The 27,669-nt window shown below is 41.5% G+C and overlaps 1 protein-coding gene and 1 long non-coding RNA gene across 15 annotated transcripts in view; one reads left to right on the forward strand and one right to left on the reverse strand.

Annotated features, from left to right (window-relative positions):
- LOC119486452 (unconventional myosin-IXAa-like) overlaps positions 1-27,669 on the forward strand; it is a 164,362-nt gene that overhangs the window by 122,624 nt on the left and 14,069 nt on the right. For 5 of the 14 annotated variants that reach the window (XM_037766583.1, XM_037766579.1, XM_037766580.1 and 2 more), the window contains 21 exons: positions 2,252-2,373; positions 5,243-5,384; positions 8,404-8,599; positions 10,146-10,265; positions 13,949-14,024; positions 14,686-14,829; positions 15,372-15,411; positions 15,527-15,649; positions 16,375-16,455; positions 16,564-16,674; positions 17,222-17,344; positions 17,433-17,582; positions 19,579-19,880; positions 20,111-21,244; positions 21,749-21,827; positions 22,739-22,942; positions 25,200-25,297; positions 25,698-25,801; positions 25,982-26,211; positions 26,880-26,996; positions 27,252-27,440. In XM_037766583.1, the coding sequence (XP_037622511.1) occupies positions 2,252-2,373; positions 5,243-5,384; positions 8,404-8,599; positions 10,146-10,265; positions 13,949-14,024; positions 14,686-14,829; positions 15,372-15,411; positions 15,527-15,649; positions 16,375-16,455; positions 16,564-16,674; positions 17,222-17,344; positions 17,433-17,582; positions 19,579-19,880; positions 20,111-21,244; positions 21,749-21,827; positions 22,739-22,942; positions 25,200-25,297; positions 25,698-25,801; positions 25,982-26,211; positions 26,880-26,996; positions 27,252-27,440 (3,885 nt within the window). The remainder of the gene's footprint in view (positions 1-2,251; positions 2,374-5,242; positions 5,385-8,403; positions 8,600-10,145; positions 10,266-13,948; positions 14,025-14,685; positions 14,830-15,371; positions 15,412-15,526; positions 15,650-16,374; positions 16,456-16,563; positions 16,675-17,221; positions 17,345-17,432; positions 17,583-19,578; positions 19,881-20,110; positions 21,245-21,748; positions 21,828-22,738; positions 22,943-25,199; positions 25,298-25,697; positions 25,802-25,981; positions 26,212-26,879; positions 26,997-27,251; positions 27,441-27,669) is intronic. The other 9 variants (XM_037766576.1, XM_037766582.1, XM_037766588.1 and 6 more) reach the window with 6 other exon arrangements.
- On the reverse strand, positions 19,801-22,846 carry LOC119486454. The gene is made up of 3 exons (XR_005206540.1): positions 22,713-22,846; positions 21,521-21,576; positions 19,801-19,926 (listed from the first exon to the last, which is right to left on the reverse strand). It is a non-coding gene; the product is annotated as an uncharacterized LOC119486454 (long non-coding RNA).

Genomic DNA, 27,669 nt, shown 5'->3' on the forward strand with positions numbered 1-27,669 from the left:
AAGGGTACCAGCGTGCAAATGTAGAGACATACATACCACACGTACAAATACATACAGTATGCACATACTAACACACAAACTTGAATTTCATGATCACATAAACTGTCACATTTACAGCTCGTTTTAGTGTCAGCCCCAATCATTATGCACATTCCAGTGCATGCTGGTTGTTCTGTGAATGCCTGAAAGCCGGGATGCTTGGCTGCGTCCGAAATTCCACCCTAACATGCTATTTAGAAGAGTATGTGAGATATTTTAGTATGTCCGAAACCTTAGTATGAAACCAATAGTGTGCACATTTCCGGTGAAATATTACAGTATGCAAACACTGGACACTATGGCGGCATAAATATCCCACAATGCAATGCGGTAGGGACGACAACCTTCATAGCAGAAGTTGACGGACAGCTCTGTAACATCAATAACGCTTCGATTGAACTATGACGATGATTCCCACAAACTGTTGTTTTGGTCACATGAGGTTGTCACGGGTTACCATGGTTACACGTCTCCATTTGGCAAGGAGGCTCTCAGGAAGTGACAAAGTAAATTCAGAAGATACATGCTAGTGTTTATTCACGCAAAAGTATGTTGAATGATAGTACACATATTGGGTATGTAGTGCATAGTATGCGATTTTTGGACGAAGCCCTCGAGGTGGACTCATTTGTAAGTAGTGTCATCTTACTTTCTCACCTTTGCATACATACGTACCTGTACCTGGCCAATCAGATGCAGTCCCTCCATTTTCTGACATCAGAGACGTGTGTGTGTGTGTGTGTGTGTGTGTGTGTGTGTTTGAGACCTTTGTTTGAAGCAAACTGACACCTTAAGGATGGAGCTGTAGGTCCATCTGTTCGTCCACGTCTTGACATTTTTAGACTAGATTGTCATGAAATTTATCATCAATATTTGTGGCTCCTAGAGGATAATTCCTAATGATTTGTTGACTCTTCTTCTGTTTCTATCTGTTTCCAAAAAGCGTCTTGAACCCCACTTGTTTTCTTTGGCTTTTTCTTGAGCTTATAACTTTTGTATTTTATGGTTTACACTTTATCTCCTTGTTTTTGTACTATATTGTTTTCACTGTCTCTGCTATTCTGCAACTCTCTTTTCCTTCTCCTTTGTAACTTATGTTTTGAAAAGTGGCGCTGGTGCTTTTGTCTAGTGCTGGCATCAGGTCACAAATCACCCTCAAAGACAGCTCGGTCCATAATAACAACTGGGTGGGTTTTCATGAAATCAGTGAGCATATTCATGGCACCCATAGGAAACATCAGTGTAAAACACCATGAATACATTTATGTCCCTAAGAGGAGCAATTTGTCAACATATTACATAATCTAAAAGGCATATTGGCATCACATTTTCTGAGCACACTCATGCTTCCAAGAGGGATAAATCCTTTTGTTTATAATGATCCCGCTGCTTTTCATCTAACTACTGGCAACGCTTTAAGAACAGCAGAATTAGCAGTTTGTTGTTCCTTCCGTCATTTGCAGCATCTAGAAGCTGCTGCCATAAGCGCTTTAATCATTGTTGTTATTGATTTTCCTCCTTTTCTTCTATTTTTGTTCCGCTATAGGCTCTCGGCCTCGGCAGTGCTGACCCTCAAGTTTTAGTGCCGTACTTTGGTTTGCTGAGTGTGCATGCTCTTCTCCAGCAGTCCAACAGTAAGACGCACTGTGACCTGCGAAGCTACTGGATGTGTTCATATGTACCTCAACAGTAGCTTTCTAGGGAGAGGAGAACGCCACCCACGTTACTGCTCCTCCCAGCTGGCATTGGGGTTGTAACTGGTGTCTCTCACTGGTTTCTCCCATTAGGAGGACATGGGTCATATACTTCAGTTGTCATTGGCTGCTGGGGGCGCATAGACGTCACCAACAGACTGTGGTTTTACTGATAATCTACAAGCAGCCAGGTGTTTTCATCGTGGGGATTCAGGTTTTAGTGCTGTCAAAGCATTAGTTGGACTTTTTGGTTTTATACCACAAAGAGTATGCATAGTTATAATAAATTCTGGTGTATGTGAGCCACACGTTGCTACTTGTTATAATAGTCAGGGTGCCTCTTAGTCAAGATTAGAGCAGGTTGATCACCTGATGGTTGTTGAAAACTACTTGAATCTCTCACTGCAGGCTGCCACGATGCTGTTTTCTCTGTAACAGCTTTGCCAGAACTTCTGACTCATTTACCCTTCGAGTGTTTACTGACCCGAAGTCTTCCTTCCTCTGTGTTTCCTCTGCAGGAGGAGTACCGGGCGGAGGGCATCACCTGGCACAACATCGAGTACATCGACAACAGCGGCTGCCTCAACCTCATCAGCAAGAAACCCACAGCGCTGTTCCACCTGCTGGACGAGGAGTGCAAGTACGCCACCTGCTGAACTACAGCTCATACTTTAGGAAGCAGCAGTTAGCTGAATAACTTTTAAAGAAACTTTTGTACAGTACTTCCGGTTGGAATCCTCTAAATTAAACTAAACTAGGCTTACTCTGTGATGGATGATATGATGACATTGTTAAACTGAGATGATTTAATAACTTGGTTCATTTGTTAATTTTATTTTACTTACTTATTTAGAAAAAAATAAAAAGATTCAGAGATCAAATGAATTCATAACAAATAGTGTCAAATCTGAGGAGGGGGATTTATTAGAAAAGTCAAATCAGGAATTGGTTAGTGTCTGATCACAGCCATTGACTATACAAGTCCAGATGGTTAACGGTCAACGGTGAGTCTGTGCAGACCTCTGCATAGATTACAATGAAAGAGAATCTGTTGTGTGAGACGTGAAAACCAAAAACATGTCTGATACATTTGCAGTCTAGACGGGGGTTATTCAATTGTGGGTTATATTCATTCAATCAAACATAACCGCAGTGGTCGTTGCGGAGATCTGTACTCCACTGAGTGCATCTTTCCAGTTATCAGTGTTGTGACTCATTAAATATGTGGCGCTTGCTGTGTGATGTAGCGCCACTGAAGTTTAATAAGCTTGTAAATGTAATGATTTAGGTATTACATGCATGGTGTGGCAACTCAATTATAAAACACCGCAAGAAACCCAGAGAACTATGAAAATATATCAAATTATTGGTGGTTGTTTGGTCTATTATGGGTACCAATTTGGTTTATTGAAAACATTAAAGGATCCGTGTGTAGGATTTCGGGATATCTATTGGCAGAAATGGAATATGATATTCATAACTATGTTTTAATTCGTGTATAATCAGCTGAAACTAAGAATCGTTGTGTTTTCGTTAGCTTAGAATGAGCCCTTTATATCTACTATTCTCCTCACGGAGACCACCATGTTGCTCTACCATGTTTCTACAGTAGCCCAGAACGGACAAACCAAACTCTGGCTCTAGAGAGAGCCTATTGCTTTTTTACGTTACCTGAAGGCCACCGTAGTTCTCCGACACGCTTGGAAAGGGAGGAGTGAGTGGAGGGGTATTTAGTTCACCACTGAAAAAAAAAAAAAATCTTTACTTTTTAAATATTCTTGATTATTGGTGGTTGTTTGGCGTATTAGAGGCACCAATTGGAAAGCAGAGAATTGTTTGTAAAGGTTTAAGTGAGATGTCTTTTTCCTTGTGTAGGTTTCCAATGCCTTATTGACTTATTTATAATTTACATCCTGAGCTTCTCTGAACGTTGTGGAAAGCAGAACATATATCTCATTGTAGCGTGCTATGTTGATATCACCCTGCACAAGCACCTTTAGCGGCCGACTGGTGAACGGAGGAGACAAACTGCTCCCTGTGCAGGACTTTCCCTCATTAGCTTGATTGATACCAACACGGGGGCTTCTACCGGAGCTTAACTAAAGCATAAAGACGTGCTTATTCCTCCGCCAGCATCTCTGGATCACGTTTTTTCCTCTCCCATCACTGTTGTGAAACGCTCTCCTCCTGCAGGTCAGCACTCTGCATCTTTCTCCTCCATAAATCAAAGCCAGCGCTCTCCCGCCCCCCTCGCATAAAAACACATCAGGCGGTACACACACAGCCATATTTATCTATGTTAGCTGTCATCTTACTTGCCACTTAGTGTAGCTGGTTCATCTGGATCTAATAACGCATGGAATGGACCAAATGGTGTGTGTATGTTTGTGTATAGAAATATATATGTGTGTGTGTGTGCGTGAAGAGGCACTTTTGGAGAATTAGGGTCAAAGGGGGATCTCTAAAGAAAAAAATGAGGGGGGACAGGGTCTCTCCAGGGGTTTATGCTGCCACAGGAAGAAGCTTCATGCTAAATGATTACACAGAGAGAAACAAGAGATCTCATCATTCACAGTTAGTGGAGCTCGCAGGGCTTCGGGGCCTCTGGAGAGATGGATTAGGTTACTGCAGGATAGGGGGCGAGTGTGGGGGTTCATTTCTACAGTAACAGCATCAAGCTTTAAGACCCCTGCGGATATACTTCAGCCAGCAGTGTGTTTCAGGGAGGAGAGGTTTAGATGATGTGGAACATCCCTTTTGATATGTTGAGGTTAGATGTAAAAGGGTAAAATGTGCAAAGCAAAAGAAGAATGTGAAAGTAGAAGTGCTGCAACTTTGGTTAAATTTGAGCATTAAGTTTGTGACAGAGTCTCTGGAAAGGAGTTAGAGATGCTGTATCCTTTCCTTAAACTTTGAGAAATGCAGGGTGCAACCATCCGCTGCTACAGATGGAATAGTTGGTTGTGTATGCTACTGTGTTTAGCTTCCTTTCAGAGCTGCAACAATTTATCAATTACTTGTCAACTATTAAATTAATCGGCAACTGTTTTGATAATCGATTAAACAGGTTGAGTAATTTTTTTAGGAAACAAAAGTCTAAATTCTCTGATTCCAGCTTGTTAAATGTGAATATGTTCTGGTTTCTTTACTCCTCTGTGACCGTAAACTGAATCTCTTTGAGTTGTGGACAAAACAAGATATCTGAGGACGTCATCTTGAGCTTTGGGAAACACTGATTGACATATTTTTCACCATTTTCTGACATTTTATAGACCAAACAATTATTCGAGAAATGAATCTACAGATTAATCGGTCACAACCACATTAATCATTAGTTGCAGTCCTACTTCCCCTTTTCTTGTAGAGACTTAAAAATGCGAAATAAATGTCCAAGAGTTTCCCAGAAAAAACTTTTTGTGGTGCATAAAGTCTAAAGAGATTTATTCATTTTAGAGTCTTAGATTTAAATTTTCAACCTGCGCCTGATTGAAAGTCTCTGTTTCCTCCAGTTTCCCCCAGGCTTCCAATCAGACCTTGCTGGACAAGTTCAAGCGTCAGCATGAAGGAAACAGCTACATCGAGTTCCCCGCTGTCATGGAGCCCGCCTTCATCATCAGACACTACGCTGGTAAAGTCAAGTACGGAGTCAAGGTGAGATGCTCTGGTGTGTCGGTATATGTGAGAGTGCTCATAAGTTTAGTGTGTTGATATTGTTTGCACATCAGCTAACTGTACTATAAGCATCCTGCAGTGTGCAATACATTTTTGTATTAACCCAAATGAAAAATTAACAGCAAAAACTCCAAAACTGCAGCGGCTGGAATCACATTTAGAAACTTGTGTGGAGGTTTGACAACTGGGGGGCTCCGGATGTGCTAACTGTATCCACTTTTGTCAGATTTTATCTTTCTTTGGGTGACTTAATAACAAACAATTTCCATTACTGGAAGCTGCAATTTTGTGAAGAAAGAATGTCCTTAGTCTTTCTTCAGATAATTGCAGATGCGTGTCAAGCAGTTCCTCAATAACCTTGTACTTCACAGGAGTGTCAAACCTGCTGTGTAGGTGTGAAGCCCTGTCTGCTACAAGATTACATTCCCAACCAAACTGCATTCTCAGTTACGTTTTGAGGGAAACGTATTTTCTCTTGGATTACAGTCGCAGTTTTAAACACATGGTTAACGTTTAACAAAAAACACAACAACACCACTCATTTAGGTTTAGGCAACAAAACTACTTGGTTAGGTTTAGTAAAAAACATCTTTGATTGGCTTAAAATGACTACATTTGTTACATTATTTATAAAAAGTGTTTTAGTTTCACACGGGACATGAACAACGGTATTCTCGGGGAAAGTCCTGTGTGTGTTTGATCCATCCACCAATAGTAGTGGACTTTCTCGCTTGTTATGCTCATTATTATAACATTTAACTTTCAATAACGTTACTATTCCACGTAATTTCATTAATGGTCGCTCAATATACTACGTCACCTGCTCTGCGCGTCGCTCGTTGTACTTCGTATTTGTGATGAATCATAGACAAACGTAATCCGTGACAAAATATGTCTCTCTCCAAACGTAACTGAGAACGCAGTCTGGTCGTATGGGAATGTAATTTTTAGGAGACAGGGCTGAGGAGTGTTACATGTCAGTATGTTAGAGGAAGTCTAATAACAACACAGCGTTAGCAAAATTAAAGCTGGTGTGCTGTGTCTTGTAAATCGGGATTGGATCTTTTCCTAATTCTAAAGATGTAAATGAAACTTTAGTCTGTGTGGTAAAAGTCTAATATCAAAGCTCTGAACTGGTGAAGGACGCTTCACTTAAACCTTTCTGAATCTCTGCAGCCGACCTCCTTGTTGTTCCGTCGACCTATTTTTTTTTTTTCAGCTAAATCAAATTCCTTGTTCGCTTCCCAGCTGCGTTTTGATAAGAAGCACATGTGCTGGAATGGGGCGAGCATATTGTTGGTTGACTGTATAATATAAATCCATAACAGTTGGTTATCGTGGAGGTGGAGAGGTATCCCGTATCTGCTGAGAGCCAAGGAGTTGTTTGGTGTGAATTGTGTAGCGAGAGCCACGGTGGTGAAATGTGTCCCACGTTGGCTCGGCAGCGAGCACACAGCTGACTCGAATCATACGGAGGGAGAAGATGTTGGTTTATAGTTCATAGCTCTGTTATCATAACGCAGCTTCACTCAAAGTGGTTAATCGCTTACAGACACGTGAGGCAGAAGAAGAGCTGTTGTCTGCACCTCATATTTAATGTGAAGAAGTGAAAGGTGTACGGAAAGTGACATGAAAACAAATATGAATGAATGATGTATTTCTAGTTTCTATAACTGTTTTGCTATAATTAAGATCATTCGCTTCAGAAGCTGATGTTTCAGATATTTGCCTTTTATTCCAAAGCTCCAGCTCGGAATGAGAAGATCGATACCACCCTCAGTCAGCAGCCAGTTAGCTTAGCTTAGCATAAAGACTGGAAACAGGGGGAAACTGCTAGCCTGGCTCTGGCCAAAATCTGCCCACCTAACGTGATCTCATGGGAAGGCGTATAAATAGCATGCCACTTTTAAGGACATTTCACATGTCAGGTGTACGCATTTTAACCTTTTACGTATCAATATCGTTCACATTCCTCGTTCGTCACATACGGACACACGGTCGCAGTTTTAAACACGTGGTTAACGTTTTGAATTCAAACAAAACTACTTAGTGGGGTTTAGGAAAAGATCACGTTTTGGGTTAAATAAGTATGTTTAGGGTTTCGTAAATTCAGCTACATACGTTAGTTAAGTAGTCAACGTAAATAAGTCAACACTTTTGGTTTCACACAGGACACGAACAGAGTTGTTTCCTGTGAAGACGGAAGTTTATTTTGAAAAGACTGGAGGGCATTTGTAGGAAAACACATGGAAAAATGAGGAATAACTTTTCGTAAGATATCATACGAGCCGTTGTATGAGAATACGTTGGTTTGTTTGACACATCCATCTCGTTCGTTCAATCTGGACAAAAACCAAAGTAAAAAAAAAAACGCCATGTTGCGTATTTACTCACTTACTTTTCTTGTCGTTACCATGAGAACAGAGACTCCAAGAAGTTACTGCACTCCAAAAAATACTCCCCCCTTCCTATAAAACCACAGCATGTCATTTTTATATTTTGTTTTTTTGTATGGATAAAACAAACAAGAGTGTTTAGAACGTGTTTAGCGTTTAGAGGTGCTGATGGGAGCTGTTGTTTCCAGTGTGGACAGAGCCAGGCTAGCTGTTTCCCCCTGTTTCCAGTCTTTATACTAAACTAACCGCTAAGCTTCATCTTTAACAGATATGAGAATAGTATAGATCTTCTCATCTAACTCCTATTCCTTTACTTGTGGAGTAACGGCAGTGAAATGTTTGCACATTAATGTGCTGCCAACTGACTTTTAACAAACAAGAAAAAACACCATCCTAAACGAAGCAGCATTTTCTGCTTGTGTTTATGATTTGTGATTTTTCTATCTTGATGTTATGATACGCACTAAATTTGCTCTTTTGATGATAAAATATCAATAAGAGGATAAAGAAACAGACAGTTTATGGTTGTCTGTGTATGATTATGATTCAACCTCAGTCGTCAGAGGAGTAACTGGATGCACATGTGTCTTTCCGTCATTCAGGACTTCAGGGAGAAGAACACTGACCACATGCGTCCCGACATTGTGGCCTTGCTCAAGAGCAGCAAGAAGGCCTTCATCTGCAGCCTGATGGGAATCGACCCCGTGGCGACCTTCCGCTGGGCCGTGCTGCGATCCTACTTCAGAGCCCTGGTGGCTTTTAGGGAGGCCGGCCGCAGACACACCCACAAAAAAACTGGTGAGGAAACATCTTTAAATCCTATATTACAGTGAACGGGGCCGAAGCTTAAAGGTTAAAAACCTGTTTTCTCATTCTGCTTCTTACTGTGAGTGGTAGGATCCTACTTTAACACACTTTGATCTAAAATGTGTTTTCTTTTTTCATGGTCTCCGTTTAGCTGATGTCATGTGCCTCTGTGCACCAATAAGGACTCAGCATTAGAATGAGAAGGTGATGACAGTTGGTGGGTTGCTTAGTTACTGCCAATCAAATCTGTTTAAACCTCACGGTCCTGATGAAGCAGGTTAGCTTCGACTGTTAAACTTCTAATTAATAATACAGTAATATATTGTTTTTTCTATATTGTTGCCTATTTCATGAATATTTTATGTTACAAAGAAATACTTAAGATTTGAAAACAAGTTTTTATGTCTTTAAAACTACACAAGAAAAAAATTAAGACCAAATACAGTAAAGAAAATACAGTTTTTCTTGTCACTAAACATCAATCTAACCTTCTGTAGAGTCCAATATGAGGTGACATCACTTGCAAATCCCCAGAAACAAATTATATTTGATTTATTTTATTTTACTTTGTGCTTAAACTTTTAGTCCATTCATTGATAAGTCAATTGACAATAACAATTTGATAATAAATTAATTGTTTAAGTAATTTACAAAGCAAAAAATCCAAACAAATGTTCTCTACACCTTCTCCAGTGTGTTTTTTATCATTGTAAGTGAAATATCTTTCTTCGTTTTGGACTGTTAGTCAGACAAAACAAGCAATTTTAGGGGTCTTTAATGGGCATTTTGACTAATTTTGGACATTTTATAGACTAAACAATGAATAAATCAAATAAAAATCCAAGTAATTAATCTAAAATGAAAATATGCGTGTGTGTTGCAGCCCTGATTATGTCATGTTACATGACTAAACCCCAGTTTGAACCCGAAATACATCCAAAATACATACTCCTGCATATAAACTGGAGTTACTCAAATGTTGTTTTTTTATCTCTCAACTTTGCAGCAGCCAACAATAATTGTGAGCTCCATATACTGTTACTATACTGTTTATAAGCCAATAGATTATCTGTAACTGTAACTCATTAGTGTAAAGACAGCTGTGCTCATACTGTGATGTCCAAACTGCTGTTCAAACTGGGCCAAGAACAACAGGGTGTGTTTGAGGAGGTGAGTCGTGCTTCTGCTGCTGTTGATGATGAAGGAGGAGGAAGAAGAGCGGGTTTGATCTTCTTCTTCTGCAGTGTTTATTTTCACAAACTGGGAGGAGTGTTTCAGAGCAGAGTGACTTTATCTCAGAGGAGTTTGAGTCTTTGTTCTTTCTCTCTCTAATTCTTATCTTCCTCGTCATCCTTTTGTTTTGTTTCTGCTGCTTTTCTTCTCCTGTTTATTAATTCACCTTCTCACTCTACTTTCCTTTTCATCTCCTCCTTTTTATTCATTATTATTCTCTTCTTGTCATGTAAAACTATTCTGAAATGGCGATGCTTCATTGCCAAACATTAAGTCTCTTCTTCTCTCCGTCTCTCTGTTTTAGGGAACGATGCAGCGGTTCCCTGTGCTGTCGTCAAAACTGTCGACAGCTTCAGTTTCCTTCATCACCCGGTTCACCAGAGGAGCCTCGAGATCCTTCAAAGATGCAAAGACGAGAAATACAGTAAGTAATAGTCCAAATACCTCAAGACTGTCCGCCATATTGTATCGTATCAAGAAGGTCTTCTGTTTCCTGCTGCAGGAGCTTCTCAGCTAACAGTAGACAGGTCATGTTTCTGCTGATAGAAACACAATGGACAGAAAAGCAAAAGTGTGTCTGCTTAGCCACAGCTCAGTCACAGCCACTCAAAGTAATAAAAAACAAATAGTGAAAACAAGGTTGCTTTTTTGTGCTGCAAGCTGATTTTCACACATTTTTGCAGTATTGTCGTCCAATTTCAATTTCTTTTAATCAATGAGAAATTCCCTTAAAAATAAGACATGACAGGACAGGAGAAAGGACAGACGTGAAAGGAAAATATTAAGATAACCACTATGTAACGTTAAGTTTTATTCAAAATGCTTCAGTGAGAACAGTTGTTTTCAAAAGGTAGAAGACAGTGTTACTGAAATACACTTCAAATATAATCAGCTTCAATACAAAAAAAAGTTATTTGTATTTGTGTGACGGACCAGTACACCACGAATTTAGCTCACAAGATCATAGCAGGTCCACTGCACCCTCTAAGGCCTGAATATGTGAAGCCAAATTAACCAACTAACCGAAGTCACAAAATAACACAAACAAACTTAACTAACTGATTGAGGCGAAGGGAAACCAGCAACTCCTGTCTTCTGCGAGATAAAATTACTGTTTTTTATAATGGAGTCTGGTTGCTTTGGCAAGAGCATAGATAACGGCTTCAGTTCCCCGTCAGAAACATAGACTCAATAGCTGTCATGGGAAAAATGTTCTTAATATAGCGTACACCTAAACTGATATGGATTTTTTTAGGTGGCTACAAAATGTTTTGCTGCCGTCCCCGTCCACAGCACGGTATTGCTTTGCTCTGGTGTCGGTAACCTCTGTCTGTTTCCCCAAACTGGGGGTGTACCGACTGTCATCTACTGTAGGTAACACACTGACTCTGGATAAGTACCTCATACAACCCCACTTCAAAACACCCAAACTATCCCTTTAAGAGCTTTTCCTCAGAAGTGCTTCCTTTTCTTCAGGATCAACTTAAATTCCATTTTTACGTGCATTCGTTATATTTTGGAGTGAAATTCAGCCGCTAACTCACCTAAGCAGTATTAGAAAGGTGCTCCCTGTTAATGGGGTTTATGATGGGATGGATTCCTGTCGATGAAAGTCTGTTGAATTGAGGTGAGCTGAAGTGAGAAGTGCTCCTATTTTTAAAAACCCAATCAGAAGCCGCTCACTGAGCTCAACCCAGTCAAGGAAATCAATTCCAGGCTGTATTGAAAAACGTCGCTGGTGGTCAAATTGAGAATAATGGATCGCTGATGATTTTCAGCCTCAGTAAGCTGCTTTTATTACAGCTGATAATAAGATATTGGAAATCAGACATCGGGGTCGTTCTGAGCTCTGGTCCCATTGACTCTCCTAACCGCAGAGACTTTTATTCCCACGCATGAGTGATCGGACAAATGGATCCGTCCCGCGTTAAGCGACAGGGTTTTACTGAGGCCCTCGGATTTTCTGGTCGTCCTTTGTCACACAGATGTGTACGTTATTGTTTCGCACATGTGGCTGAGTGTGTTATCGTGTGCCTAAACCTCCAAGTGTCACGTGTCCTCATGTTGTAAAACAGCACTTTGTTTTCCACACATAACTCCAGTGGGATTAACTGAAACTGATTTCCAAGGAATTTCCCCAGACTTTCCTCCATTAAAGGGAAACTGATTTTACACATCAACATCAGTGTACTAGTCATGGTTTATACTACTCAGCCTGTAAAAACAGTTGCCTGATATCGTTTGTGGTTCTGGAGAAATATAAAAATAACCCTGTTGATGTCATTAGAGGTTATCTCGCCTTGTGTTTGGAGACTATCAACGGAAATCCTGTGTTACAATCTGATGGCGTTGGGTTTGGAAGATGTGGACATTTACCAGGCTTTTAGTTTCTAATGAAAAGACACTCATGTTGTGTTATGGGAAATGGAGGATACTGCATTTTTGGAGTTTGACTAAGCGGCAACCTCTGGTGCCGAGAAATTAAGCCAAGGTGGAAGTGGCAAAAACTGCAGTTCCTCAAGTGGCCACTTGAGGCTCCAAAAGCGAGTCAATCCCCACAGACCCTCATGTTCAAATGTCCGACTTTACAGAAGAAATAAACATGTTTACAGCCTGGTAAAAAAACGGTTTTGGTCTCTATAGCCAATATCTCCATTCATGACAACTGTACAGGGGCTGAATTTTTATATAACTCACCCGTTTAAATTAAATTAAGGCTTAAAGTTCGGCATAATTGAGGGCGTGGCCGCTTTAAGTGACAGGTGGGTGTCGTACCAGGTCGCCAGCTGCTAGCTGTCTGTTCTGCTGCGTCACCCGGGCCCGCCTCAGTTCCACAGGCGATCCGCCTCTTTGGATTAACCGGGAGTTAGGCTGTGTCGTCATTGCCAAGATGGCGACGACCGGAGCCACCCACTTTGAGCTTCACAACGGCTCTTCAGAAACCTCTGAGTGACGTCACAGAGACTACCTCCATATTTTATACAATCTATGAGTTTGACTCGATGTAGGGAGTAAAAGTTCTCCACCACAGCCGCATCAACTTCAACCATTGCTTTTGTAATCTGGATAGTCCGATGTTGTTGTCTTTGGACAGCTGTTTCCAGTCGTTGTGCTAAGTTAAGCTATTTAGCTGCTTGCTGTCACTTCATATTTACCGTTCAAACATCAGAGTGGTGTCAATATTCTCATGTAACTCTGCATGAAAGCGAATATGTGTATTTCCCAAAATGTGGAACTAGTCCTTTAATTCCATCCAGTATCTTGACAGTTTCAGGGATCTCCTTCACTGAAGTGTGTGCGTGTTTACTATTGATGACGATGGTGGGTGGGTCAAAAAACAACTGACTCATGCCCAGGAGACCGTTTTTTGTACCATGTGTGAAACCAGAAGTCAACGTTGATGTATTTGTCACGTAACTTTCGTACTTAAGTTACTTCCGGAGTTATTTTAACCCAAACCCTTTTCCTAAACCTAACTAAGTAGTTTTGTTGCCTAAACCTAAACAAGTTGTTTCCTGTGAAAGAAGTTCATTTTGAAAAGACTGTGCACTACTACTTAAAACACACGAAAAATGAGGAATACCTTTGTTAAGATATCATCATGAACCGTTGTATGAGGATGTGTTGCAACAGAAAACAGAGTTGAGTTGAGTAGAGTAGTGTGTTTAGACTTTTACAAGAGAAAACCACAAATATAAACTGGAAACACCCAGCTCATTAGCTGCTTGTTTTCATATGTAATGTCTCCATCGGCATTAATGTCCCACTGCCAAAACCACTGAAACACACGCTCTCTCTCACACACAATGCTTGGGGCCGACTGGGGAAAAGTAAAGCCAGTCTAAGACGAGAGCAAGATGAAGCTTTAGTAGTGGATGAAGGTAGGTAGCCAGATAGAGAGGGATAACGGGAGGGTAGCTGGGATGATATGGGTGAAAGCTCTGTGCAAAATACAGTATGTGCATGATAAAAGCAGTTGATAAAGCATGATAAAGATGAAGTGATGGGGGAGTTGGATCTTCATGCTGTGGTTGGAGATGAAGATGTAGATAAATCCAGTGAGCTTTGTATCTCATATGTCTCTTTCTCTCCTCTCCTGCCATCCAGGTATCACCAGGAAGAATCCTCGAACACCTCTGTCAGATCTTCAAGGCACCAACGCCCTGAATGAGAAGGCCAGCTGGTGAGCACAACCCCAATACATATTTGTTTTTTAATTTAACCTTTATTTAACCAGGAGTCCTTGTTGAAATTAAGAATATCTTTTCCAAGGGCGACCTGGCCGAGACAGGCAGCAGCATAAAAACACATCATTACAGACAGAAATAGGAAAAATAGAAAAATAGGAAACTAGAATTGAGTCAGTTTTGTAACCAGATAAATTTAAAAACATTGACATTTTAAGGAATCTGCTCCTAATTCTTTAATTTTGGAATTAAAGGCATTCAACAAGACCACTGAGTTTCAAGTCCTTCTGCACCATATTTCATGCCGAGGGTGCAGAATACACAAAAGCCCTTTTTCCAATTTCCATACGGGCATTTGGTTCAGCCTCGAGGGGCTTTACAATCTGCACAGCGTACGACTCCCTCTATCCGTAGACCCTCTGCTCGGATAAGATAAATCTTCCCCCCAAAAAAATCCTTTAACATGTAAAAAAATTGAGGAAACCTCAGTCTGAGTCAAAGACAGAGAGAGTTTGACTCCATTCAAAGTGACAAATCAAAATGTAAAACGGCAACAAGCAGCATTTCAGATATTAACGTTGTCTCAAATGACTCTTCGCTCCCTCTCTTCCTCCCCCTTCTCTCCGTCTCCCTCCCTCCGTCCCCTCCCTCCTGTAGGGATGGCTATGGCGTCAGCTGCAACGGTCGCAGCTCCAGGTCTGGTCGTGTGTCCTCGACAGGAAGTCCCGCCCTTGAAGAAGACGGGATCTTCCTCAACTCGACCAGCAGTAAACTCCTGGAGAGAGCTCAGGGCATCCTACTGTGAGTCACACACAGAGAAACTCACACCAGCCTTTAGCTGCTCGTGATTTGTTTTTACATTTCTTCTACCTATCTGTCTACAAACTACTGGCTCAGATCTGTTGGTCTCAGCTGATGAATTTAAAATCATAATGCATCACTCAACTGTAGGCTCTAGTATTCATACTAATATAGTTATAATGTGCCAGAAATGTGTTTTTTTTCCTGTTTTTAGGAGTTTCGCCCCGACATATACACCCTTTTATGCCCTTTCAGCAAGATTTAGCCACCTCTATTAGCTAGTACAAGTAGACATGAGCAAGAGCAACAGTGTTCTGATCCAATCCAGGAGGACCTAGGGAAATCCATTTGCATTATGGGTAGTGTAGTAGCCAGGGTATTCAGAGGAAGAAACATATATGAACTAAAAGGGAGGTTATCTCTGTTTCCACTGCATACATTTTTAAAAAAGTCTGTAATAATGAACCCAACTTGATGAATGTACGTACTCTTTGAATTCTTATTTTAATATCTTTCAATAAAACCATATTTCTCACCTGTAGGAGAAACAAAAACATCAAAAGCAAGCCGAGCCTTCCCAAGGTAAGACACAAACATGACACAACATGACAGCATCTTCAGAATCAAAGATAGATTGATAAACCAGGTATCAGCTTAGAGACACAGCTTCATACATCATCTGGTTTTGTGAACGCAGCACTTGTTGGACGTGAAGTCTCTGCGTTACCTGAGCAGCGTGACGCTCCACGACCGCATCACCAAGTCTCTGCTCCACCTGCACAAGAAGAAGAAACCGCCCAGCATCAGTGCTCAGTTCCAGGTCAGTGCTGCCGTCGCTCTCTGCTGGAGGTTTGGTGAATTACAACAACATTAGTGACTCAGCAGCAGCAGCATCCTACTGTATAATGATAAGAAGTGTACAAGAATATCCTGTTAAATTAGAACATTTCAAAGTTAAATATCTGTATAACACTATTTCTACATATAATACATACTGCGGCCCGTATAAAGACATACATCAGGCTATGAGATGTTAACACATTACTTTATACAAATTCTTATCACCTACAATGAAATGGCAATAAAACATGAAATCTTGAATCATAAGTGCAGTCAACATTTTTACAAGTGGCCTTTTTCCAGTGATGGAAGAAGTACTGAGATGTTTTACTTAAGTTAAAGTAGCAATACCAGAGTGTAAAAATACTCTGATACAAGTAAAAGTCCTGCATTCATGTGTGTAAGCATCACTTTAAAGTTGCAGCTTGTAAAGGTGGAACTAATTTAACTACTTTATATACTGCTTAGTAGTTTAATCTATAATAATAAATCATATTTTATGTCTTGATAATATTTTGTATTAATAATATGAATCTGTAAAGTAACTAGTAACTAAATCTATCAAATAAATGTAGCTGAGTAAAAGCATAAGGTAGCATAAATGGAAATACTCAAGTAAACCACCTCAAAATTGCTTTCCCCCTCTGCATTTTTCTCTACATATAATGAGGATGTGATGTCACTGGTTTGTGTTTGTGTGTGCAGGCGTCCCTCAATAAGCTGATGGAGACTCTCGATCAGTCAGAGCCGTACTTCGTCAAATGTATTCGCTCCAACGCTGAGAAGGTAATTTCTGCTGCAGAGGAGTCGTCGCTTAAATATATAGTAGCTTCTTTTAATGAAAGACTTCTGACTTCATTTCATTAACCCTTTCTCTCGGTGTGTCTCTGTCAGCTGCCGCTGCGTTTCAATGACAGCCTGGTGCTCAGACAGCTCAGATACACCGGCATGCTGGAAACCGTCCGGATCCGACAATCAGGATACAGCATCAAGTACACCTTCCAGGTAATCCTCTCCTACCACCATCTAACAGCACATCTATTGATGCCATGTCAGTGTTACATGTTGTTTATTTGTAGCATTGGGCAGTTAGTTGGCATAGTTAACATTTCCATGTTTTAATGGTCATTATATTGTCTCTTTTTATGTATCTTTATGTATGTTTATAATTGCTTATCTTTTTATAGCTGCATGTTTAAATGTAATTCTTCTCTACATTTGATCTTGGCACTGTGTGTAAAAGTACAAAACACACAGAGTCAAATTCTTTACCTGAACATATTTGGCCAATAAAGCTGAATCTTATTCTAATCTTACTTTTTATTGCTGCACAAATATGGCCAGATGTTGGGATTCACAGTTATTAATCAACTCGGAGTACAGTCATTTTTTAGATTTGAAATTGAAGAGCAAGCTTTCTTACTATAATGAGATGTTTATTAATATTCTATGTCTCAGGGGGAAACTTAGATTTACCAGATAATTGCCAGCTACCATGAAACCTCATTGTGTCTAAAACTGCTTAACTGACTGCACATACACCACGTTGCAGGACTTTGTGCGTCACTTTCACGTGCTGCTGCCTCGAGGCACGAGCCCGACCAAGTCAGGCATCAGGGAGTTCTTCAGACGGATCCACCTCCCACCTGCTGGCTATCAAGTGGGCAACACGATGGTACGTATCCTGGAAACCAGTTCATCATTGGTGTATCATCTTATCTGTTGCTGTACCGTGTTTATATAATTGTTCCTGTGTGATGTAGGTGTTCCTGCGGGAGGCAGAGCGCCAGCGTCTTCAGACCCAGCTCCACCAGGAAGTCCTGCGGCGAATCGTCACGCTGCAGCGCCGCTTCAGGGCCGTCCTGGAGAGGAAGCACTTTGTTGACATGAGGACAGCTGCCTTTGTCATCCAGGTGAGATGTTGTGGTGGGAAGAAGAGGTTCAGCAGTTATACATCCCCCTTCTTGTAGTCTTGTTCATTAAGTTAAAAACAATATTTTAAATTCTGATTAGCTATAAAATGATCTCTGTAAGTGCATCATGAATCAATTCAACAATCCTGCACAGCCAAGTTTCTTCTCCCAACAATTTCAGGAGGAGTTTCCGTAGTCCATTAAGGCTACTTACCCTGAGACTGTTTTGGCATTAAGTGATTAATAGTGCTGCATTTAGTCCAGATATACAAGGAGCAGGGTTCTCTAAATATAGTCTCTCGATTAGAGATGATACATGTACAGCTTCCTCTTATTACTCTTTTATTAGCTATTAGTGCTCTCACTCTGTAATATTAAGTATATTTGTCTTCTTGAGGGCTTTCATTCTAAAATGAGATTTCTACTATTTGAAACATGTCAAAACTAGGGCTGTCGACCGATTAAATAGTTAATCGAAATTAATCACACGTTTTTTTATCTGTTCACAATGAACCTTAAAGAGAGATTTATCAAGTATGTAATACTCTTATCAATATGGGAGTGGGCAAATTATGCTGCTTTATGCAAATATATGTATATATTTATTATTGGAAATCAATTAACAACACAAAACAATGACAAATATTGTCCAGAAACCCTCACAGGTACTGCATTTAGCATAAAAAATATGCTCAAATCATAACATGGCAAACTGCAGCCCAACAGGCAACAACAGCTGTCAGTGTGTCAGTGTGCTGACTTGACTATGAATTGTCCAAAACTGCATGTGATTATCATAAAGTGGGCATGTCTGTAAAGGGGAGGCTCGTGGGTACCCACAGAATCCATTTTCATTCACATATCTCAAGGGGTCAAGGGACCCGTTTGAAAATGGCCATGACAGTTTTTCCTCACCAAAATTCAGCTAAAGTTTGTTCAGTAAAGCTGCAAGCGGTCAGAGGTGAAACAAGTTTGAAACATTGAAACAAGAGAGGACAGCAAAAAGGCGAATGATGACTGAATGTGTTGGTTAATAATAATATCTTAAATAATTAGATTTAAGAAATATCTTTATTTTAGAGCAGAGCTATTTAATGCAAATAAATCAAGCTTGTAAATCTGAAAAAAAATGTATGCACCCTTTCGAAAAAGATATGTCAATAGACTGCAGACTCATACTGTTATCTCTCTGGAGAGAAAGAACAAGAGACTGAGGGAGAGAGAGAATGAAAGAAAGCAAACGGTGAAAGGATTGACGGAGGAAGAAAACACTGCATTCAGACTGACGTCAGCATGTTTCTCTGGAGGAGTCCTCCGAGGGGAGCTGTCCAAATCTTTGTCAGGCTGAAAGAAAACAAACCCAGTCTGTCCAGAGACAGTGAAACAGTAAAACAGTGAGCAGCAGCCAACGATGACGAACAGATAACATTTAGTAAAACATAACTGCTGTTTGAGCTACAATCTATTTGAGCTCTGATAATTGTTATTTCAAGACTCTGAAATTTTACCTACAGTACAGTGTGCTTTTAATTTGGAAAGTTAGTCAGAAATCAAGACATTTTTTCAGTAGCTTGCTGATAAATACAGGCAAGAATACAATCTGATTTAATACATTTCTGAATCAGAAGGAAATGAATTTATTCCAGAGTCTAATCAAAATAATGAAAGGTGTTTTCAGCCTGTTTGAATTTGTCAAAAGTTCCAGCGATGTCCGCCAGATCGGTCTGTCATAATGTTACGCATGCCATGAATAACAAAAATAACAAGTTGCACAAACTCATTTTGGTCTTACCTGAAGTAGGTTTCAGGGCAACACAGCAGAAACTGAACATTTGCTGCCCAAAGTCTTCAAATACATCAAACCTAAAGAGGAAACAGGCATGTTTTAGGTCAAATCTTTCATTGAAGAAAAGCAAGAAACAAGATTTGATCTCCTAGCAGTCTGTATTTCCACTTCCATTTAATTAAAACATGTTCCCTCTCTGTCTTTCTGCAGCGATGGTGGCGAAGCTGCCTTCTCAAACAGTCCGCCATGGACGCCGGCGAGGAGGAAGAGGCGGCGGTGTGTCTGCAGGCGGCCTGGAGGAGCTACAGGGAGCGCAGGAGGTTCCTGCAGTGGCGAGACTCCGCCATCGTCCTGCAGAGGAGCTGGAGAACTTGCTGCCATCGCAGATCTCAGGCGGCTGTAACGGTTCAGACAACCTGGAGAGCATTCAGGGAGAGGAGCCGCTACTGTCGGACGTACAGGACTGTGATGCAGCTGCAGGCGATGGGCAGGGGACACCTGGCTCGACTCAGGTGAATGAGAGCTATCAGTCTGTTATAATAGTTGTCTAATGCGCACCTGGTAGACAGGATGAAGGAATCATGTGAAAGAAAAGGTTGAATTCCTGCAGAGTTATGGGCATGTTTTCAGCAAAATGTTCGCAGCAAAATCATGGTTTGTGTGTGTTGTGTTTTATTCTGTTTTCTGCCTGCTTTGTATGGAGATTGTTGTTCATTACATTATTCACTGATAATGTCTTCAGGTTCAGGGAAGTGAAGGAGCAGCATGAGAGACAAGCAGCAGAGATGGAAGCAGGAACCATGGAGGACCTCACCTCCTCAGGACAGGACGCTTACGTCCAGGATATCTCTGATGAACTGTCTGAAGACTCTAAACCTGCTCTGTTAGACGCGGGAGAGACAGAAAAAGAAGAGGACTCGGAGCGAAGTAGGAGCACAGATGAGACGAGCCACAAGAGCCGGTCGAAACGAGAGAGCAGGCGGATGAGGGAGCTGGAGCAGGCTCAGTTCAGCTTAGAGCTCCTCAAGGTCCGAACCACCAGCGTGCAAGAAGACTCGGTCAGTACCTGCCAGCTGGAAGACCCTCACAGACTTTCACCCCGGGGATCTCCAGCTAGTCATGGCAGTTTTGAGCTGCTCAGTGTGGAAGACATGGAGACTGAAGGTTCCCAGTCGACTGCACCGCAAGAACTCCCCCAAGCACTGGATATCCAACAACACGAGGGGCTGAGAGATGCAAATTTTAATGAAAAGCCTGTAATGGAGCCGCCGATTAAGGCGGAGGGTCCGAGGGCAACGTTTTATATTGCTTCGGACCAAAGTCCAGTTCGTGAGCCAACTTTCGAAAGCCCCAGCAAATCTTCCAGAGAGAGACGAGAGTCCACGTCTCGGAGGCCTGTAGTGGTGTTGATCAGTATGCAGAAGGAGAGTCCAGTGGAGGAGGGGGAGCTGCTGGCAGCCCAAACCCTAGAAGGAGCTTCTGAAACAGGAGCAGCAGCATCCGGTGCAGGATCAGAGGTGGTATCAGAGATGGAGCAGCCTCATGAGATTGCTACCCAGACCGAGAGGGATGTATTCACAGTAGATAAGTCTTCCGAGGCCCCGTCTTCAACCGAGAGTCCAGAATCAGGGATTTGCGCCTCAGAGGTGGACATCCAGATCGTCCTGGAGCCAAAGCCCAGCGTTCCCGCTGTCCTCCCCAGTCAGCCGGAGAGGAAGGCGATCCGGCCCGCGCAGGAGGCTCCCAGCCCGGTCCTGGACACCAAACCACCAAAGGCTCAGAAGAAGAGCTCAGCCCAGACTGTGATCGTGAACATGGTGGAGAAACCCCCTAACACGGTGTTCTCCCCGCCCAGACGCAAGCTGCCCTTCTCCAAGTAAGTGGACCCGTTATACTGAAGGATAAACGACTGCAGGTCAGGGGTCACCGTTGACATAGAGTGTGTTTATAACATAATACACCAAACCCAAACCACTACAACGAAGGACTTTATAAGTAAAGATTGGCTCAGGAAATCCAGGAAAAGAGCGTTATACGTATGTGAATGTGATATATGTTATAAAGATTAAAAACCCCAAACCCCATTAAATAAAACACGTTTAGACCACTGTAGGTCTACATCAGGGTATTTAACAAACAGGTGTCACCTCACCTTTATAGTATCAGCAACCAATGGGAGGCGATCACATGACCCGGATAACAACATGACTGGTGAAACATATTGAAAATAATGAAAACAACGAAATTACATGAGATTACACTGAAAAAAAGTTATTTATATACATCATAAATAGAGGATAGGTACGTGTTCAGTCTTTATCCTCACTGAGACTGTAGATTTGGGCCTTTTGTTAAACTTTAGTCTGGTTTTGTGTTGCAGGTCGGATAAGGATTTGGTGAACCAGGAAAGATCTCTGGCCATGTTCGACTCTAAATCTGCTGGATCCAGAAACAGAGAGGTAGGACGCACACACACACGCACACGCACACGCACACACACACACACACACACACACACACACACACACACACACACACACACACACACACACACGGGCCACATATGCTCACATTTACAAGGATTTTGACTGAACTGACTTTGACTGTTTCTCAGTTGCTCTGTGTGCTTAAAAATATGCAGAAAATGCATGTACAGAAATCAAACCAGCAGACATACAGCAGATTTACAGAGAATAAAGAGGCACATCCTGCTATTATGTACAGCCGATAGATATGAAAATAAACCTGGCGAAATATATAACTTGTCCTGTGCAGATCTTCCAGCAGCTTTGTCTCCCAGGGCTAAAGATTATATGTACAGATAATGTACAGTGAGCCGTTCATTGTTGTGAAATAAACCCCGACAGGGCGATGCGGAGGGGTCTTGCAATCGCCGTGAAGGGGTCTATTTCACAACAATGACCCGCTAGCTGTACATTATCCCGCTTATTACACGGCTACTTACTTTAGAAATCAATAATTTGACACAAAAACGGACCGCCAGAGTCCGACATCAGACCTGTGTCCATAGCAACGGTCTGTTATACATAGCAACGGTCTGCTATAAAGAAATAACAGACTGTAGAACGCCGTGATTGACCAATCAGAATCGAGTATTCAACACAGCCGTGTAATAAACATAATTAATATGTATTCACATCTGTATACACGTTTATTTGCAAATGTTGAGTATCTGTAGCTTATTTTTTACAATTTTTGCCAAATTTAAGAATAATAACCTCATAAAAGATGATATTAGGGGTCAACTAAGGTTCAGTCTATTCCATCATCTGATGTATATTCACACACGCACACACACACACACACACACATTAGCGGCTGACCTGATGTCCCTGTGGTTGCCTGGTAGCAGGTGGGCCGCCCCGTCCCCAAAAAGAAAGCGCGAATGTCCCGGACGCGCTCCGACTTCCTCACCCGCTGTAACTCCGAGGGGGCGACCCAGTCGGACGACGACGATGAATACTACATCCCCGCCCACTCCCACACGCTGCCCCCCTCCCTGTCTCCACCACACGCCGACCCCGAGGCCGACTGTCAAAGTGACTCCGAGATGGTAAAGCACCGGATCTCCGGAGGTCCCTTGACCTCCCAGCGGTCGACTGTTTCCTGTCCACTCGGGCCCCCCTCCCTCCTCCACCGCCTTCCTCTCAGGTGGAGCTGGCCGAGCGGCGGGGGAGGAGCCTTTTAACACCACTGCTAACCCCACTTCCGTCGTACTCTTCACTACTGTTGGACTGTTTGACCAAACAGACTGATGTTTCTCCACCGTGGCCGGTCTGTCGTGGATGGCTTTGCACGTCACTCTGGTGGCTGAAAATCAGTCCAAACTGAGATATCTAAGCTGTCACCTCTCAGCTTCAATCTCTTTTTCATCTCACAATAGTTCACCTCTTTATCAATGGATACTTTTTAGAGTTTGACCTCATATTTTTCCTTCAGTACACAATACGACATGTTGTAAGAAGGACTGGACCTAACACCTATATAAAAATGAAGGCTGTCAATTGATTAAAATAGTTAATCGTGATTAATCGCACATTTTTTATCTGTTCAAAATGTACCTTAAAGGGAGATTTGTCAAGTATTTAACACTCTTGTCAACATGGGAGTGGGTAAATATGCTGCTTTATGCAAATATATGGATATATTTATTATGGAAAATCAATTAACAACATAAAATAATGACAAATATTGTCCAGAAACCCTCACAGGTACTGCATTTAGCATAAAACAAAATGCTCAAATCATAACATGGCAACCTGCAGCCCAACAGGCAACAACAGCTGTCAGTGTGTCAGTCTGTTGACTTGACTATGACTTGCCCCAAACTGCATGTGATTATCATAAAGTGTGCATGTCTGTAAAGGGGAGACTCGTGGGTACCCAGAGAACCCATTTTCAGTCACATATCTGGAGGTCAGAGGTCAAGGGACTCCTTTGAAAATGACCATGACAGTTTGTCCTCGCCAAAATTAAGCGTAAGTTTGGAGCGTTATTTAGCCTCTTTCACGACAAGCTAGTGTGACATGGTTGGTACCAATGGATTCCTTAGGTTTTCTATTTTTCCAGTTTCTTGTTCTAGTATTAAAACTGAGCCTGTTCCAACCTCCAAAAGATCGATTACGTTAATGCGTTTAAGAAATGAGTGCCGTTAAAATGAACTTGTGTTAACGCGTTATTATCGCGTTAACTTTGACAGCCCTAATAAAAAAGTCTTAGAATTGCTTGTCTTGTCTAATCAACAGCCCAAAACCCCTAAAGATTTAATTTAATATGATATACAATTTCTAAAAAAGCTGCTTTTCAGAAGCTGGAACCAGAAAATAATTTTACATTTTTGGTGGATAAACAACCTAAATGATTAATCGACTGCTAGAACTGTTTCTGATTCATTCTGTTGATCAACTCATTGAATAATTGACTAATTGCTTCAGTACTAGTTCTAAAGGAAAAGTATCTGTTAGGTGGAGATTGACTGATTGAGACTGATTTCTTTTTAAGCATTGTTAGTAGTGTATAACGCATCATTGAAAGCACCGACTACAGCCTCAGATCATTAGTTTGCTGCTGTCGGCACACTCAAATGAAATTGGGAATCAGTCACTTAAAGAAAGCGTCTCACAGCGTGGCCGTTGTCTTGAAGGAAAAATAAAAGGTTGAAACTCAAAATGACATTGTGTATTAAAGTATCCCTGTATCTTCTTCTTCTTCTTTAACAACAATAAACAGAGATTTTCACAGTAAGGACTGACTGAAGATCTTGTCCACTCCTGAAAACACGACATATCGCCTCGTGTTGCTGTACGCCATCTGCTCCTCCTGCATGCTGGAGTCGATAAAACCTTGAGAAGAGAGGCTTCTCACTAACAACGTCGTTTTCTAACAGGATCTTACGAGCATGACCTCCGTTTCTCTCTCAACATCAGCGTTACTCTCTGTGATATTGCTGATTTCTGTAGATTTATTATATCAGTACATTTAGTAGCATCACTAGAACCAGAAGAAGTTATTTACCTTAATATGTAGTCCTTTTACATGGTTTACAAACATTTACTGCTGCGATGTGAAATTATGCATTATAAACTCTATGTTGTAGAACAAATTATATAAATATATGACTCCATATCAGATTGTTTCTGTCCATAAGGCATTAACATAGAGGAACCAACCTGTGTTCAACAGGAAACTAAATACCAGTCGCCCAAAACCACGGCATCCTGGACAAGTTTGAAACCCTAAAGTCGTTTTCCTGTCCTGCTCAGTCGATTGTTGTTTTTTTTCTCACCCAGTTGTTGATCTCTGCTCTCCAGCCATCACACAAAGACCAGAAGAAGATCCATAAGACCATGTCGTCAGGAGACCTGGGCAAGGTGGAGGTCCTCAGGAAAACCTCCAGTCAGGATGGAAGGTGAGATCACCAGAGAGTCTCTGATTACATTTGAGTACTTTCAGGTTTATTTTACAACTGCAATGTGACATTCTTTGGGCACCTAAATAACTGAGAGCATATTTATCATGGATGTATTATAAGAACTGGATACCGGACCCCAAGATGGCGCCTATTCATTCCAGTGAGAATTGCTCGCCTGGTGCATACGCCAAAAAAACTTTCCTAGCTTCTGGATTTACTTCTGGGGTATGTGGCCCACTGGAAAATATATCAAGCAAGGCTGAGCGGCGCCGCCGTATTCAGGTCTTAATATACATCCATGAGTTTTACCCATGACTTCTTCTTTTTATTTTTGGTGGACATTTGTGTATTCTTAAATTAATTAATTGAAATCAATGAATTGTGTTGTGTGATTTAGCAGGATGAGAGGAAGGATGCGATTCTGGAGTAAGACAAAACACGGCGAGAAAAAACTGTCGAGAGAGAAGCAGGCCAGCAGGAGCGATGCAGGAGAGACGCATGGTAAGAACGAAATCCATACTGAAGACATATTTTAGTTTTGGTTGCCCTCCTTCACAAGGATGTCAGAGGTCATGATGAGTAGCACAGTACAGTGAACTATAGAATATTATCTTGATTAACACTTTTTAGTATTCCACCTTCTCTCCACCTCCTTCTCCATCTTTGTCTCCGTCCTCCCAGAAGGCCCTCCTTCTTCTTCTCCTCCTCGCACTCCAGATTTGGAGGCCGCTGCCTCTCAGGGGGTCAGGGACAGTAAGGAGATCAAGGAGCTGTCTCCTAAGATGAGGAGACGTCGCAGCGTCAAGATCAGCAGCATCGCTCTGGAACCCGCCCAGTGGCAGAACGACGCACTGCACATCCTCAGCTCAGCCCACGACTACCGCAGCATGAACGACTTCCTCATGAAGAAGGTGAGAGGGCAAACCTGAACCTGTTCACACTTAACACAAACATACACATAGTGAATGAGTTTCATCTGACTCACTATCTTTGTGTGGTTCCCCCAAAGGCTCTGTTGTCCCTATAATTATGTCAGGTATGTGTCTGACAGTCCTGTAAAAGTGTTGCGTCAAATTACCTGAAACTCAAGTTTCAAAATAGTCTTGAAAAAGAAAATAGAAGGACTTAATTTTGGTTTGATTCGCCATCCCAACCCTACTGAGGTTAATTGAATTAACTCTAAGAGACCCACTCAGACCCATTTCTGTCTTTTTTAGGGGGGTAGAAGGGTCTTTGGTGGGCGATAGTAGGCCATCAGTAGATGTCACACAAAAGCGGTGTACATCATCTAAAAGCTGGGAACCTGAAGATTAATTTGAGATTCAGCACTGTGTGTCAAGATGTTGTATTTGAATCTGTTATATCAGATTCAAAATAGTACATCACCTTCATATTTTGTATACTTGCGTGCTAAAACTGCCTAAGAAGATTCATCTACACCCTAATTTGAAGTGGAATAATCATGCCGCAGTATAGTGCCATGGCACAGCGTCCACTTTTTAAATACAACTTTAAAAAGTTCTCTTGGTAAACAGTTACTGAGTTGAGCTGTTAACTTGAAAATAATTTGTCCCTCCAGATCGCCGACCTGGAGTCTGAAGACGGTAAGAAGGACACCATGGTGGACGTCGTCTTCAAGAAAGCGCTGAGGGAGTTCAGGATCAACATCTTCAACTCCTACTCCACCGCCCTGGCGGTGAGTCCTCGCTGCTCTTTCCTCTCTTTGTTTGAAGCACCATTTGCTTTGGCATGTACTGCAAATAAGGCACTGCGTCCATCTTTATCTAAGTGGACTAAAATTAACTGTAAAACCAAAAATATTCTTAATTTGAATAGAAGAACACTGAGTTGTAAATGTTTACTGATGTTTTGGAGGATTAATTTTGTCATTTGAAAAACAACCGATCACTAATGATTCTGAATATTTCCGTACCTCTGCCCTCACCACCAGATGGATGATGGGAAGAGTATCCGTTACAAGGATCTCTACGCCCTGTTCGAGCACATCCTGGAGAAGACCATGCGTCTGGAGCAGAGAGACTGGTGCGAATCGCCGGTGAAGGTTTGGGTCAACACCTTCAAGGTCTTCCTGGACGAGTTCATGACCGAGTACAAGCCCATGGAGGGAACTATCGGCAGGGTAAGAGAGTTAAAAAGTGGATGGATGGATGGATGAAAAAATGACAGAAATACTTGTCAGGACATAAAGAAACTACACAATGAATTCCAAGTAATGGATGCAGATAATATGAAGTATTGTAATTATGTTAATTATTAAATACAATCTCTCTGATCATTTTCCCAAGAGATTTAGGGTCCATTGTTTCAGAAAAGAAAATGCAGTTAAAGGGGATCTAAAATTTAAATTT

The sequence above is a fragment of the Sebastes umbrosus genome, chromosome 4, assembly GCF_015220745.1.
Source record: "Sebastes umbrosus isolate fSebUmb1 chromosome 4, fSebUmb1.pri, whole genome shotgun sequence".
In the NCBI taxonomy this organism is placed as follows: Eukaryota; Metazoa; Chordata; class Actinopteri; order Perciformes; family Sebastidae; genus Sebastes; species Sebastes umbrosus.